Source organism: Aethalodelphis obliquidens, unplaced genomic scaffold, assembly GCF_003676395.1.
Source record: "Aethalodelphis obliquidens isolate GAN/ISIS:26980383/991018 unplaced genomic scaffold, ASM367639v1 scaffold69, whole genome shotgun sequence".
Classification (NCBI taxonomy): Eukaryota; Metazoa; Chordata; class Mammalia; order Artiodactyla; family Delphinidae; genus Aethalodelphis; species Aethalodelphis obliquidens.
Window position 1 is genome coordinate 4200004 of NW_020838013.1, and position 13751 is coordinate 4213754.

A 13751-nucleotide genomic window follows, 5' to 3' on the forward strand; every position below is an offset into this window, starting at 1 on the left:
TATTCTTTCTTTGTGGGCGACTGTTTTTTCTTGGGACTTTACTCTCTAGGCATTCCAGTGCTATTTGGTGTGGCCCTGCTTCCATTGAGTCATAAGAGAAATGAGACAGCTTACAACACCAGATCAGAAGACCTCTCACATTGCTGCCAACTATTTGTTGAACCTGTGGGATTCTTTTCTACTGCCAGCCTTGCATGCCTCTCCTACCTTTTTCCATCATGTATATATTCTTTAGGAGAGAAGCACTGCTTTCCAGGGCTCTGGCTTGTAACTCTTTTATTTGAGGAGCTGGTGTTCTCTGGTGCCCCACTGTTCCATTCATTAAGGCCCTGGAATGGGAACATAGAAGAGACTCAACTAATGAGGCTTCCAGCAAGGAGGTCAAAGGTGAGAATGCCTAGGGCTATTATCCCACCTGTGCTGGCATGGACAAAGACTCAGAAGCAGCTTAGTATGGTGGAAAGGACTTCAGGGTACAATCAAGAGACCTGGGTTTAATTTTAGTACTGCTACCAAATTCCTTAATGATTTTTTGGAAAGCAAGTTGCATAAATCATCTGATCCTTCCTTTTCATATATTTAACATGAGATTGTTAGACTAGGTGCTATCAAAGGCCCTTCCAAGTCTAAAGACCCTCTTAAGATGTAAGATCTGCTATCTTTGGCAGTTTTTCTTTTTTTTTTTAAGGTTGGTCTGCTAGAGGGAGCACCATGTTCAGTCTTCCCTAGGATGACATAAAATCTGGTACCACATTCTGAATCCTATTAAACATACTTCCTCAGAAACCAGGGTTACTATCATTATTATAATACTGTGATAGTTTGTACACCTCTGTTTAGCTTGACTCTGAAGGCCTGCAGCATCTCAGGTAGTGGTACTCAGTACTGGATTAAACAGAAATCCATCACTGCATTAGTAAACATAGTAGTTATCTTTTAAAATTTCCTTATACATCTGAGAGTTTAGGACGAGCCTTTGAAGAAGATGCACTGTAAGGGTAGGTAGGTATAGATACATGGATATAGATATATGTAGTATTTTATTTTATTTTCCCCCTCTTCTTTCTCAGATCCTTGAAAGCTTTCTCCAGAGCTCCTTTTAGGAAACAGCTTGTGCAGAACTACAGTCTGTTTCCATGTTTCTTAAAAAAGAAAATCACTTAATTGGCCTTCTGCCTACCTTGTCATGGTAACTTTTCTATGATTAACTCATTTTGCCACAGTGTTAAAGGCATCTGGTGGTATCAGCAGTTTTAGGGATGAAACTATAGCTTTTTAATTAAATGTCTGCTTTCAAAGGGGCTTCAACTGATTTCTTAAGGCTATTCTTAGGACCAAACTATAGAAAATAGTAACCACATGATATCATAGCAATAGTGATATTTTCTCTTTGAATATTGCAATGTACATTTCAAAACACTTTATATATATTATCCCAGTTTATCTGCACAAAATACCCATGAGAGCAGGTGGTATAAAGGCACTTTCTGTACTAAAATGAGAAAAGTGAAGTGACTTGGTCACTATTAGTTGATAGTAAAATTGATGCTAGAATCTATATTCTCTTGATTCCAGTTCCAGACCCCTTTTGAGCAGTTCTTCCCCTCCCTTCCAGGAAAGCGTCATGGTACCTTGTGGTAGAAAATGTTCCTTCTGACTTGCATTTTTTTTTCTGACTTGCATTTTAATTGCAGCCCTGAGAAAAGCCAGCCAGCTTTACCTTTGAACAGACCATACAGGGAGTAGAAAAACACTGAAAGAAGAAAGATTAATTAAGAAGCATTTTCTCCAGGTGCCCCAAAAAGTAAATTTGTCTTCCTGTATTGGTTGTATCAGGATCATCAATGCTGGCATATTGTTTAATGACGTATTTTGCCCATCGGTCTCACGTGTTAGCTTTTCTGAAGGATGCTGAGCAGTGGTGCCTATGGTTACTTTATCAGAGATAGTCCCTCATTTAAAAAGACCTTATACCAGCAATTGTCAGATTGTGAGTTTTAACTTTTTCTTTAAATAAATTTATTTCATTTATTTACTTTTGGCTGCATTGGGTCTTTGTTGCTGTGTGCGGGCTTTCTCTAGTTGTGGCGAGTGGGGGCAACTCTTTGTTGTGGTTCGTGGGCTTCTCATTGCGGTGGCTTCTCTTGTTTCAGAGCACAGGCTCTAGGCACGTGGGCTCAGTAGTTGTGGCACATGGGCTCAGTAGTTGTGGCTCACAGGCCCTAGAGCGCAGCCTCAGCAGTTGTGCTGCACGGGCTTAGTTGCTCCACAGCATATAGGGATTCTTCCCGGACCAGGGCTCGAACATGTGTCTCCTGCATTGGCAGGCGGATTCTTAACCACTGCGCCACCAGGGAAGCCCTTAACTTTTTCTATGCCACAGCGTATCTAAAAGGATTGATACCCTGACAGTAGCAGTGGCTCACCATAACAGTGACGCTCAAATAGGAACAGAGGAGAGTTGGACATACTCTCCAGGAGGCTTTTCCTTTCCTTTGGGAGCCACCAGTGTCATTATTTATAGTATTTGGCATATATTTCTGTTTCTGATGTGAATTAAACAGGATCCCTCATTTGATTCTTCAAAAATAATGTCATTCTTCACTTTAATTTTAGTGAGCTTTCGTTCATTTGTAAGTGGGAATTGGGTAGGTTTGTAAATTGCTGGGGGTTTTTGTCTAGAAAAGTAATTATCTCTGGATAGGCAGAAGTGGCTTCTTTTTTCAAGTGGCCTCTTTCCCATTCTCAGCCCTGACTTACAGCATATGAACAGCAGTCTTGAAGTGGTCATTCTCACTCAAGGTTACCAACATTTTCCCTCCCCTTAGGAGTCCACACGTTGCTCACAACTCATCTCAGTGCCATTCTCACGGAGAGCCACAGTGTGGTGCAAGATTCCATCCAGGTCGCTGTGGACCAGGCCTTGGAGCAGCATCACCACGCTGTCAAGGTAATAAGAAATTCACAACTCCCTTTCTCCTTTCTCTAAGAAAAAGATAGAGTATATGGCAGACAGGACCTGAGAGCCCTTCCTCCCTGAATGCTTCTTCCTCTCTTTGGTCATCTGGGCTGATCTTTTTAAAAATATTTACTTATTTGGTTGCACCGGGTCTTAGTTGCGGCATGCCAGGGATCAAACCTGGGCCCCCTGCATTGGGAGTGTGGAGTCTTCACCACTGCGCCACCAGGGAAGTCCCCACCTGGGCTGGTCTTATAAACTGCATCTAGCCTAGGAACTCGGGCTTTAACTTAGATGGGTCACTGTAACCAGCTTGCTTAGTCTTATCTCCTAGTAGGTGAGTTTGAATAAATATGGGCAGAACAGTAGACCAGGGAAAATGACTGATAACATACCTCTTTTCTTTTCTTTTTTTTTTGAGTGTGAACAAATTTTATTTTTTTCGGAACACGTGACTTACGATGTGAGTGTGTTTTTTCACAAGCAAAATGAGCTTGGTTTTGCCTGCCTGTTAGTTTGTTTTCACCACTCCCATTATACCAGGGGACAGGAAAACATTTATAAAAGAGGAACAGTAAACACTGAACCCAGGACACTATATTCATTCTAGGTAGTTTGACACCTTGAAGTATTTTTGTATATTAATTTGTAGTGTCGTTAATGTCTTCTTCCCTCTTTCACACATTGAAGTGCTATATTATTGACTATAAGTTCTGGATAAATTGAAAGCACATGCATGCACTTGGCCTGAAATTTTTTTAATTGAAGTATAGTCAATTTACAATGTTGTGTTAATTACTGCTATACAGCAAAGTGATTCAGTTATACATATATATACATTCTTTTTTTTTTTTTTTTTTCTTTGCGGTACGCGGGCTCCTCACTGTTGTGGCCTCTCCCGTTGCGGAGTGCAGGCTCAGCGGCCATGGCTCACGGGCCCAGCTGCTCTGCAGCATGTGGGATCTTCCCGGACCGGGGCACGAACCCATGTCCCCTGCATCGGTAGGCAGACTCTCAACCACTGCGCCACCAGGGAAGCCCTATACATTCTTTTTTTATATTCTCTTTCATTATGGTTTATCATATGATATTGAATATAGTTCTCTGTGCTATACAGGACTTTGTTGTTTATCCATCCTATATATAAAAGCTTACATCAATGTATATCTTTCTTATCTATATATTTCCCCTTCCCACACATGTGTCTAGAGCTGCTGTTTCACTAAATCTTACATTCTTCCTCCATTTCCTAATCCTTTATAACATCACTTTGTCTTCTTACCTGACTTTTTTTTTTTCTTCATGATTCAGGCCAGAGGTTTTTTTTGTTTTTTTTTTAGTGTTGAGCCTTCTTTTAATTTATTTATTTTTATTTTTGGATGTGTTGGGTCTTCGTTTCTGTGCGAGGGCTTTCTCTAGTTGTGGCAAGTGGGGGCCACTCTTTTTTTTTCTTTTGCGGTACGCGGGCCTCTCACTGCTGTGGCCTCTCCCGTTGCGGAGCACAGTCTCCGGACGCGCAGGCTCAGCGGCCATGGCTCACGGGCCCAGCCGCTCCGCGGCATGTGGGATCTTCCCGGACCGGGGCACGAACCCGTGTCCCCTGCATCGGCAGACGGACTCTCAACCGCCGCGCCACCAGGGGAGCCCGCGGGGACCACTCTTCATCGCGGTGCGCGGGCCTCTCACTGTCGTGGCCTCTCTTGTTGCGGAGCACAGGCTCTAGACGCGCAGGCTCAGTAGTTGTGGCTCACAGGCCTACTTGCTCCGCGGCATGTGGGATCTTCCCGGACCGGGGCCGAACCCGCGTACCCTGCATCGGCAGGCGGACTCTCAACCGCTGCGCCACCAGGGAAGCCCCTTACCTGACTTTTTGAATCCCTCCATCCTGTGTACTTTTGGTAACACATTTCTTACTTCATATGGCCTCCTTTTCAGGGAAAAGACAACTATACTAAAAGAGTAAAGTTTAAAGCTTTTTGTTTTTTAATAATAAATATATCTGTTTTGTTGCTCAGTGTCTTACTGCGTGTCTTTTCTGAACGTATCTACGTCAATAAGTCTAAGTGTCCTTTGTATGTCACGATCTCAGTAAGTATTTTTGGTGGAGGGGGAAGAATTTTTGAAATCCTGCTCTGACTAAAATCTTTGGTCCCTTTGGGATTATCTGAACCAGCAGTTTGGTATTATTATAAACTGCGGCCTCCCCCTTCCTTGTTTTATTCTCTAGGCTCATCAGAAACTACAGGCCTCACTCTCAGTGGCTGTGAATTCCATCATGAGTATCATGACTGGAAGCACCAGCAGCAGCTTCCGAAAGACATGCCTCCAGACGCTTCAAGTTAGTAAGAGATTGGGGATGCTTAAATGTGCCAGGGTTTTAATGACATTCTGCTACCTATCTTAGTAATATGTGCAGTGCTCTTAGAAACCTTATTTACTTTGATCCTCCTATGATTCTACATAAGTAAGTGTTTTAAGAAATGTTTGTTGAATGGATAGTGATGTATATACTATTTTATAAATGAGAAAACGAGTTATTTAAAATTTCTGTTTCCTTTCTATCATACAGGTAGTTATAAGCAGAGCTAGGATTAGATCAGTGATTCCCAATTTCTTATTGAAGAATGTTCTATTACCTCATGGCAACAGAATATACTGAAAATAACTGAGCAACCATAAGCATTACATGCGTTTGGCAGTATGGAATAGTGTAACAAGGTTTGGAATCAAAGGCCTGAGTTCAAATTTTGGCTCATTTGTTTACTAGCTAGGTGGACTTAGGCCTGTACTGAACTTCTCTGAGTTTCATCTACAAATTAGAAAAAAATAATAGTACCTGACAGGGTTATTATGAAGTTGAGAGCTAAGTGTGAACCTGCATAACACATTGTAGATTCTTTTTTTTTTAATGCTAAAGTTTTAATACATTTCATCTTAAATTGTCTTAAGTAGTATGCGATGGCTAGTATTTTATTTTATTTTTTTGAATTTTATTTATTTTTTAATACAGCAGGTTCTTATTAGTTATCTATTTTATATGTATTAGTGTATATATGTCAATCCCAATCTCCCAGTTCATCCCCCCACCTCCCCCACCCCTGCTTCCCGCCCTTGGTGTCCATACATTTGTTCTCTACATCTTTGTCTCTATTTCTGCCTTGCAAACTGGTTCATCTGTACCATTTTTCTAGATTCCACATGTATGTGTTAATATACGATATTTGTTTTCTCTTTCTGACTTACCTCACTCTGTGTGACAGTCTCTACAAATGACTCAAGTTCATTCCTTTTTATTGCTGAGTAATATTCCATTGTATATATGTACCACATCTTCTTTATCCATTCGTCTGTCGATGGGCATTTAGGTTGCTTCCATGACCTGGCTATTGTAAATCATGCTGCAATGAACACTGGGGTGCAAGTGTCTTTTTGAATTATGGTTTTCTCAGGGTATATGCCCAGTAGTGGGATTGCTGTGTCATAGGGTAATTCTAGTTTTAGTTTTTTAAGGAACCTCCATACTGTTCTCCATAGTGGCTGTATCAATTTACATTCCCACCAACAGTACAAGAGGGTTCCCTTTTCTCCACACCCTCTCCAGCATTTGTTGTTTGTAGATTTTCTGATGACGCCCATTCTAACTGGTGTGAGGTGATACCCCATTGTAGTTTTGTGTTGCATTTCTCTAATGATTAGTGATGTTGAGCAGCTTTTCATGTGCTTCTTGGCCATCTGTATGTCTTCTTTGGAGAAATGTCTATTTAGGTCTTCTGCCCATTTTTACACATGGTAGATTCTTAACAAATGTTGGGTTTTTTCCTTCCTTCCTTCCAGTGTGTGCTGACCAAATTATCAGAGGGATAACACATTCTTTCCATGTCACTTCATTTTTTTGTACTTTTTTTCTTGAAAAGATAGTGTAATATACATAAAATTTAAAATAATAACTAATAAACTTTATCACTTAATTTTTGCATATTATCTCATATACATTATACTATATAGTCATAACCAAAGTATTTTATATTCATATATAATTTGACCTTTTCCCCTATTTCAACAGTCTTAAAATTTGTATTGGTTAACCAATATTCACCTATATTAGTTTAATCTAATTTAATAAACCATTCCCCTAATGACAGACATTTAAGTTGTTTACATTTTTTCTGCCAACAAATAGTGCTTCAGTTAATACCTATATGTGATCGCTTGCTTCTTTTGAATTATTTCCTAGAATAAATTTCTATAAATGGTAATGGGTCAAAATGTATAACACCTTTATAATCTAGTGCATCTTCTCACAGCTTCAACTTTCTGGGTCACATGGGTAGCACAGTGAAAGTCAGCCCTAACTTTCATACTAACTGGCTATGAGATCTTGGGTGGGTCACCTCTCCTTTTTGAATTTCAGTTGTCTCATCTATAAAATTAGTGTGTTCATCCCCAAGTTCCCCAGGGCTGCTCCTTTATAGTCAGGGGTAGCGCCACAATTTTGGGGACCCTTGCAAAATGCAAAAAAGGGGGGAAGCCGTAAAGAATAAAGCTTTTAAATTTCTTCTGCAGTTTCATTTGACTTGTCTGGTGTTTTTTATTTGCTAGTTAATGTTCTAAGAAAAGAAAAATTAAAATTTTACATTATTTGTATAAATTTTATCATTCATTTTCATTCTGTGTGGTGCCAGTTTTAAATGCAAATATAAGAGCATTTAAGTGGTATGTGGCATTACTGAAATTATGCAATTTATATTTCATTGCTCGAGCATGCATATGTATTTTGTTCTAAATAGAATTATGGAAAGCTGCATGAAACTGTAACTGAGCAGGAGCCTATGGGGCCTTTCCTAAAGGGTAAGACCCCTCCACCCGTGTCCTCTGCTTTAGCTCCTCTCTGAGGTACCTAGATAACAGTATATGATGCACATTTCCTGAGTTGTTTTATATATGTTTTAAAAACCCTCACCGAATGGAGGATTCTAACTACTTGATGACCATGAGCAGTAGCCCCCAGACCTACTGGAGCCTGAAGACTGATAATGTTAACTCCTGTGACTCCACCCTGTTACCTTACCATCCACCAATCAGAGAATTGTGCATGAGCTGATCACATAACCTGAGACTCCCTCCTTCACCTGGCCTTTAAAAATACCCCCCTGAAACCCATCAGGGAGTTCAGGTTTTTTTGAGCATTAGCTACCCTGGACTCCTTGTATGGTGCCTTACAATAAACACTGCGCTTTCCTTCATGACATACATACATACATACATAAAAATGAAATGAAATGAAATTAGTGTGTTGTATTAGGTGATTACTCTGGCCCCTTTTAACTCTAATATCCTATCAATACAATTCTATACTAAAAAGTAGAGGCTGTTACCCATTTCTTAATGGATGCAAACTAAATTACTGTTCCTTTCCTCCCTGAAAGATTTATCTGGGGAAAAGTTCCTATACCAGCCTTAGTTGTTCAGTAGAACCTCTGCTCTTTTGGAACTTGTTTTAGAGGAGAGCAGTTAATATAACCTCTTCACGAACAGATGGATCTCTGGGATATTTATCTCCTATGGAGATAGGAGAACAAAGACCTTGTTTGAAAGACCTTGCTTAGGTAACAGAAATTGGAAGATACGTGGGAGCCACAACTACCTGTCTCATGTCAAGTATCCCAGACCTTCTTTCTACTTATCCTGTGTCCACAAGAACTAAGGAAACTTCTAACACAACATGAAGGATGTCAGTGGTTTGCCTTTCTATTAGTCTCGATCTCTCCCCATGTAAACTTCCTGTGGGTACTTACCCTTTGGTTGCCAGTACTGGAACTCAACATATTCTGTCTCTGGCCCATTTTAGGCAGCTGACACACAGGAATTTGGGACCAAGCTGCATAAATCATTTCATGAGATCACCCAGAACCGATTTCTTCACCACTGCTCACGTGAGGTGAAGCAGGTAAGTGTAAAGTAATAATAGGTACGTTGGTGGAAATCTTCCATATTGATGTATGAGAACCCTGAGTACACAATGGGTAGGTGTAGTACTTTAGACTGCACAATCTGAGGTTAGCCTTTTAGCAAGGAAGCCTATGGTTTAGAAAAACTTTATAGAACATGGTATTACATAGAGGTTAAGAGCATGGTTAGAGATGTCACTTGAATTCCATTTCTGCCACAAACTAGTTGCATGGTATTATTATAAAAGCTATTTATTCCCAGTCTCAGTTTCTTTATCAGTAAAATAAGAATGATGCACACCTAAAATGATCATTGTGAGGTTTGAATAAGATAATGTAAGTAAACTGCTAAGCACATAGCTACTTTTATGAGGATGATGATATGATGGAATTCCTATGTTTAGTTTTGCCTAATGAAAAACATACTTTTATCTATTTACCCTTTTGGATGCTGGAGATACAGAGTTGCATTAGTTGGGGTCTCTGCCCTCATGGAGGTCAGATAGTTATAGGCTCCTCTAATGAGTGAAGAGAAATCATAACTGGGAAATTTTATGTATTTCCAGATTCTGGGTGTAGGTAGTAGTAGTGTTTCAGCTGAAGCCCACTTTTCTGGCTCTCTTGGCAACCATCAGCAGGATCGACTTTTCTGGAATTAAAGTATAAGATGAGTAAATAAAAGAGATTAAGAGGGAAATGATTATACAGCGGCTTCTGGCCAAGATAGAGTAACAGGGACCAGATTTACCCTCCTGCCTGAAATAACCAAAAATCTGGACAATAACAAAAAAAACCAACAACATATGAAACAATGGTTCTCAAGACATTGGGCCTCAGACAATGGATGGGATAGTCATTCCTGAGAGATGGAAAACAACGAAGTGAGCTCTATGAATGCCATTGCACACTGCTTAGAGAAAGTACAGAGACTGTGGAACAGGGAGAAGGAATCCAGGCAGAGCCTCATGGTGTCCCTGAGTTGAATAGATGAAGCTAGGAACCCAGGGATGCTAAGGCAGGTTAAGCTTTCAGGGCAGAGTACCAGAGAAGAGAGAGCTGCACAGAGAGAGAATTCTGGAGATCTGCAGAGGCTCCTCTCTCTGGTATTCAGTTGAGTACTGATCAGCTCATTCATGTGAAGAAACTGTCCAGGTAAAGAACCACTCAGAAGGATTACAGGGGACAATAGGCAGAGCTTACACAGGGCTGGGAATAGTGCCTATTTTCATCAACCAGAGAGCAAAGTCTCATAATTTATGGAGCATCAGGTAAAATACTAAGAATAGTCTTGCCTCAGAAATGGAAAAAAATTACATCTACAATAAACACTCCTTGGTTCTGCCTAACAAAGCTCAAAAGCAGAAGCAAGACCTAAAAGGATCAGGTGGTTTCCAAGTAATTCAGTGGCATCTCAGAACAAAGTTCAAGAATGTTTATAAGAATACAAAAATATCCAGCACCCACCAAGGTAAATTCATACTGCCTTGAATCTAATAAAAAAAAAAACAGACATGCTAAGAAGCAGGAAAATACAACCCACAATGAAGAGAAAACTCAATCAATTGATCAATCCATCAATCCAAACTGATCCAGAACTGACATGGAAGATAAAATTAGTAGACAAAAACCAGTTATTCTTATAACTGTATTCCATATGTTCAGGAGACTAGAGGAAAGATTGAACATATTCGTTAGAGATGTGGAAGGTATAAAAAAGAAACAAACTTTAAGGTGAAAACTAATGTCTCTGAGGTGAAAATTATACTGGTTACACCGAATAGTATCAATAGCACATTAGACACTTAAGGAAAAACACATAGCAATAGAAACTATCTGAAATTAAACACAGAGGGGGCTTCCCTGGTGGCTCAGTGGTTAAGAATCCACCTGCCAATGCAGGGAACATGGGTTCGATCCCTGTGTGGCCCGTGTGCCACAACTACTGAGCCTGTGCTCTAGAGCCCGTGAGCCACAACTACTGAGCCTGCATGCCACAACTACTGAAGCCCATGTGCCTAGAGCCCATGTTCTGCAACAAGCGAAGCCACTGCAATGGGAAGCCTGCACACCACAACAAAGAGTAGACCCTGCTCACTGCAACTTGGGAAAGCCTGCGCGCAGCAATGAAGACCCAGCACAGCCAAAAATAAATAAACAGACAAATAAATAAATTAAAAAAATTAAACACAGAGGTTAAAATAATAATAGACCATTGAGCATCTGTGAGTTATAGGACAACTTCACATAGGCTAATACATGTATAATTAGAGAATCTGAAGAAGCAGCAGAGGCAGAAAACATATTTGAAGAAATAATGGCTGAAATTTTTCCAAATTTGATGAAATCTATTAATCGTACAGATCCAAGAATCTCAACAAACTCCAAGCCTAAGAAGCAAAGAAAACTACACCAAGGCACATCATAATTAAATTGGTTAAAACCAGTGGTAAAAAGAAATCTTAAAAACAAACAGAGACAAAAAAAAAACACCACCTTGTTATGTAATAACAAGGAAACAAAGACAAGGATTACAGCAAGTTTCTCATCAGAAACCATATACGCTAGAAGAAAATGGAATAACATCTTTATAGTACTGAAAAAAACCTGTCAACCTAGAATTCTTTACCCAACAAAAGTATCCTTAAAAACAAATATGAAATGAGGACTTTTTATGACATACAAGAGATGAAAGAATTCATTATCTGCAGACAAGAAATATAAATGTAAAAGAAGTCCTTCAAGCAGAAGATGATACCAGATGGAAACCTGGGTCTACACAAAGGAATGAAGAGTACTTAAAATGGTAACTATGTGGATAAATATAAAGACTTTTCTTATTATTTAAATCTCTTTAAAACATAATTAACTTTTTAAAGCAAAAACAGTAATAATGTATTTTGAGGTCTATAACCTATGTTAGAAGTAAAGTGTATGACAACAATAGCACACAGACCAGGAGGAGAGAAATGGAGATGTATAGTTGTAAGAATTTATGCTATCTCTGGGGTGGTATAATATTACTTGAATAAACTGGTAAGTTAAAGATGAAAGGAACCATCAAAATAACACATCCAGGAGTTATACCTAATAATCCAAGAAAGGAGATAAAATGGAATCATAAAAAATATTCAACCCTCAAGAGAATGAGAAGACAAGCCACAGGCTGGAAGAAGATATTTACAAGACACCTCTGATTAAAGGACTATTATCCAAAATACACAAAGAACTCTTAAAAATCAACAAGAAAAAAAATTTTTTTTATAGTCATAGATAGATAAGCTTTATTCCAATGTCTACATAAAAATGAGTTGATGTCCAACAGGAAAAGGTTTTTCCAAAGGGTTAAAATTTATCAAACAACAGAACTTGGTCCTTTTCCCTTTAGTTTGTCTCTCAATTCAGTTGGCTGACACATCATTATTGGTATCCACCCTTACTAATCATTTTCACCACACACAATATCTAAAAGTCTTCGGGTGGCACTTTCCATTTCTCTGGAAATCTCTTAAACTGCTTTCAGTTACAAGAGATGGGCAAGGTTTTTATCTGCTCATACTCTACTCCACTGGAGACAAAAACACATCCCTGAATTCTCTCGTTTAAATTGTGGCTGTTGGCAAAGTGTCCAAATGAAGAACTTAACGCTAACACACAAAGAACACAGTATAATCTCTGTATAACAGTAACTTTGCTTTAACTTTTTCTCATTAAAGAATTATTTTTATTATATCTCCACAAGGAAGTTATAAAAAATACCTGTAAAAACATTGAAAAGGCTCTTAAAAGTCCTGGAATGAAAAATTCTGAAGTATAAATTATGATACATCGTCTATGATTTGCAAATAAGAATAAAATAAATTCTACAAGCTAGACTTTCTGAGTGATTTTTTTTTTTTTTTTTTTTTTTGCCGGACGCGGGCCTCTCACTGTTGTGGCCTCTCCCGTCGCGGAGCACAGGCTCCGGACGCGCAGGCTCAGCGGCCATGGCCCACGGGCCCAGCCGCTCCGCGGCATGTGGGATCCTCCTGGACCGGGGCACGAACCCGCGTCCACTGCATCGGCAGGCAGACTCTCAACCACTGCGCCACCAGGGAAGCCCTGACGATTTCCTATTTTCATCCCAATTGAGTTTTTGAAAAGCTATATAATCTGTCGACACGCACAATCCACACAGGAACTTGCTGCTGCCACTAATGATGAAGTCAATCTGAAGGACAGAGATTTGTATGCTGGATGCGCCAGGCTCTTCCATGCAACTGATTGAAGTGGTCGTCTCTTATTTTTTCCCTTATGTTTTAAATAAAAGTAAATATACATATGGTAAAAAATTTAAATGGTACAGAAAGATCTAAAATAATCAGTAAATATCCTTTTCTCCCATAACCTAGAAAATCTGATGTCTTCCAAATCATCAGTCGTATGAATAATTTGCAAAGTGAAGTCAAACTTGGAGTCTCCTCATCTGAAAATTATTCTCAGGACTTTCGGAATGTGTTGATTCTGTCATATATTACTTCTGTTACAGAGGAAAGCCATGCAGTCTTCTTTAAAAAAACTAATTACAAAAGCAACACGCACACTCTGCTCAGAGACAGCAAGTCCAGGCAGCACCTTGTACAGGATCTCGTCCTGGTTACGGGCAGATTCCCTGGTATTATCCAGAGTCACGGGCGGCAGGAGCTCAGCCGAGCCCTTCCTGATGCCTCGGATCCTCCTGGCCAGCGGCACATCCTTTGGGAAGAGAGTGACGCGGCTGGCATGTAAGGAGAGGAGATAGGCATCCTCAAAGAGATGAACTAGAAACGCTTCTGCTGCCTCTTGTAGGGCCAACATGGCCTGAGCTT

At 39.7% G+C, this 13751-nt stretch overlaps 1 protein-coding gene across 20 annotated transcripts in view; it reads left to right on the top strand.

The window, feature by feature from the left end:
• Positions 1 to 13751, top strand: part of TOP6BL (TOP6B like initiator of meiotic double strand breaks) — a 91187-nt gene that overhangs the window by 66533 nt on the left and 10903 nt on the right. For 15 of the 20 annotated variants that reach the window (XM_027090479.1, XM_027090489.1, XM_027090477.1 and 12 more), the window contains 3 exons: positions 2829 to 2950; positions 5187 to 5297; positions 8808 to 8906. In XM_027090479.1, coding sequence (XP_026946280.1) covers positions 2829 to 2950; positions 5187 to 5297; positions 8808 to 8906 — 332 coding nt within the window. The other 5 variants (XR_003429486.1, XR_003429488.1, XR_003429485.1 and 2 more) reach the window with 2 other exon arrangements.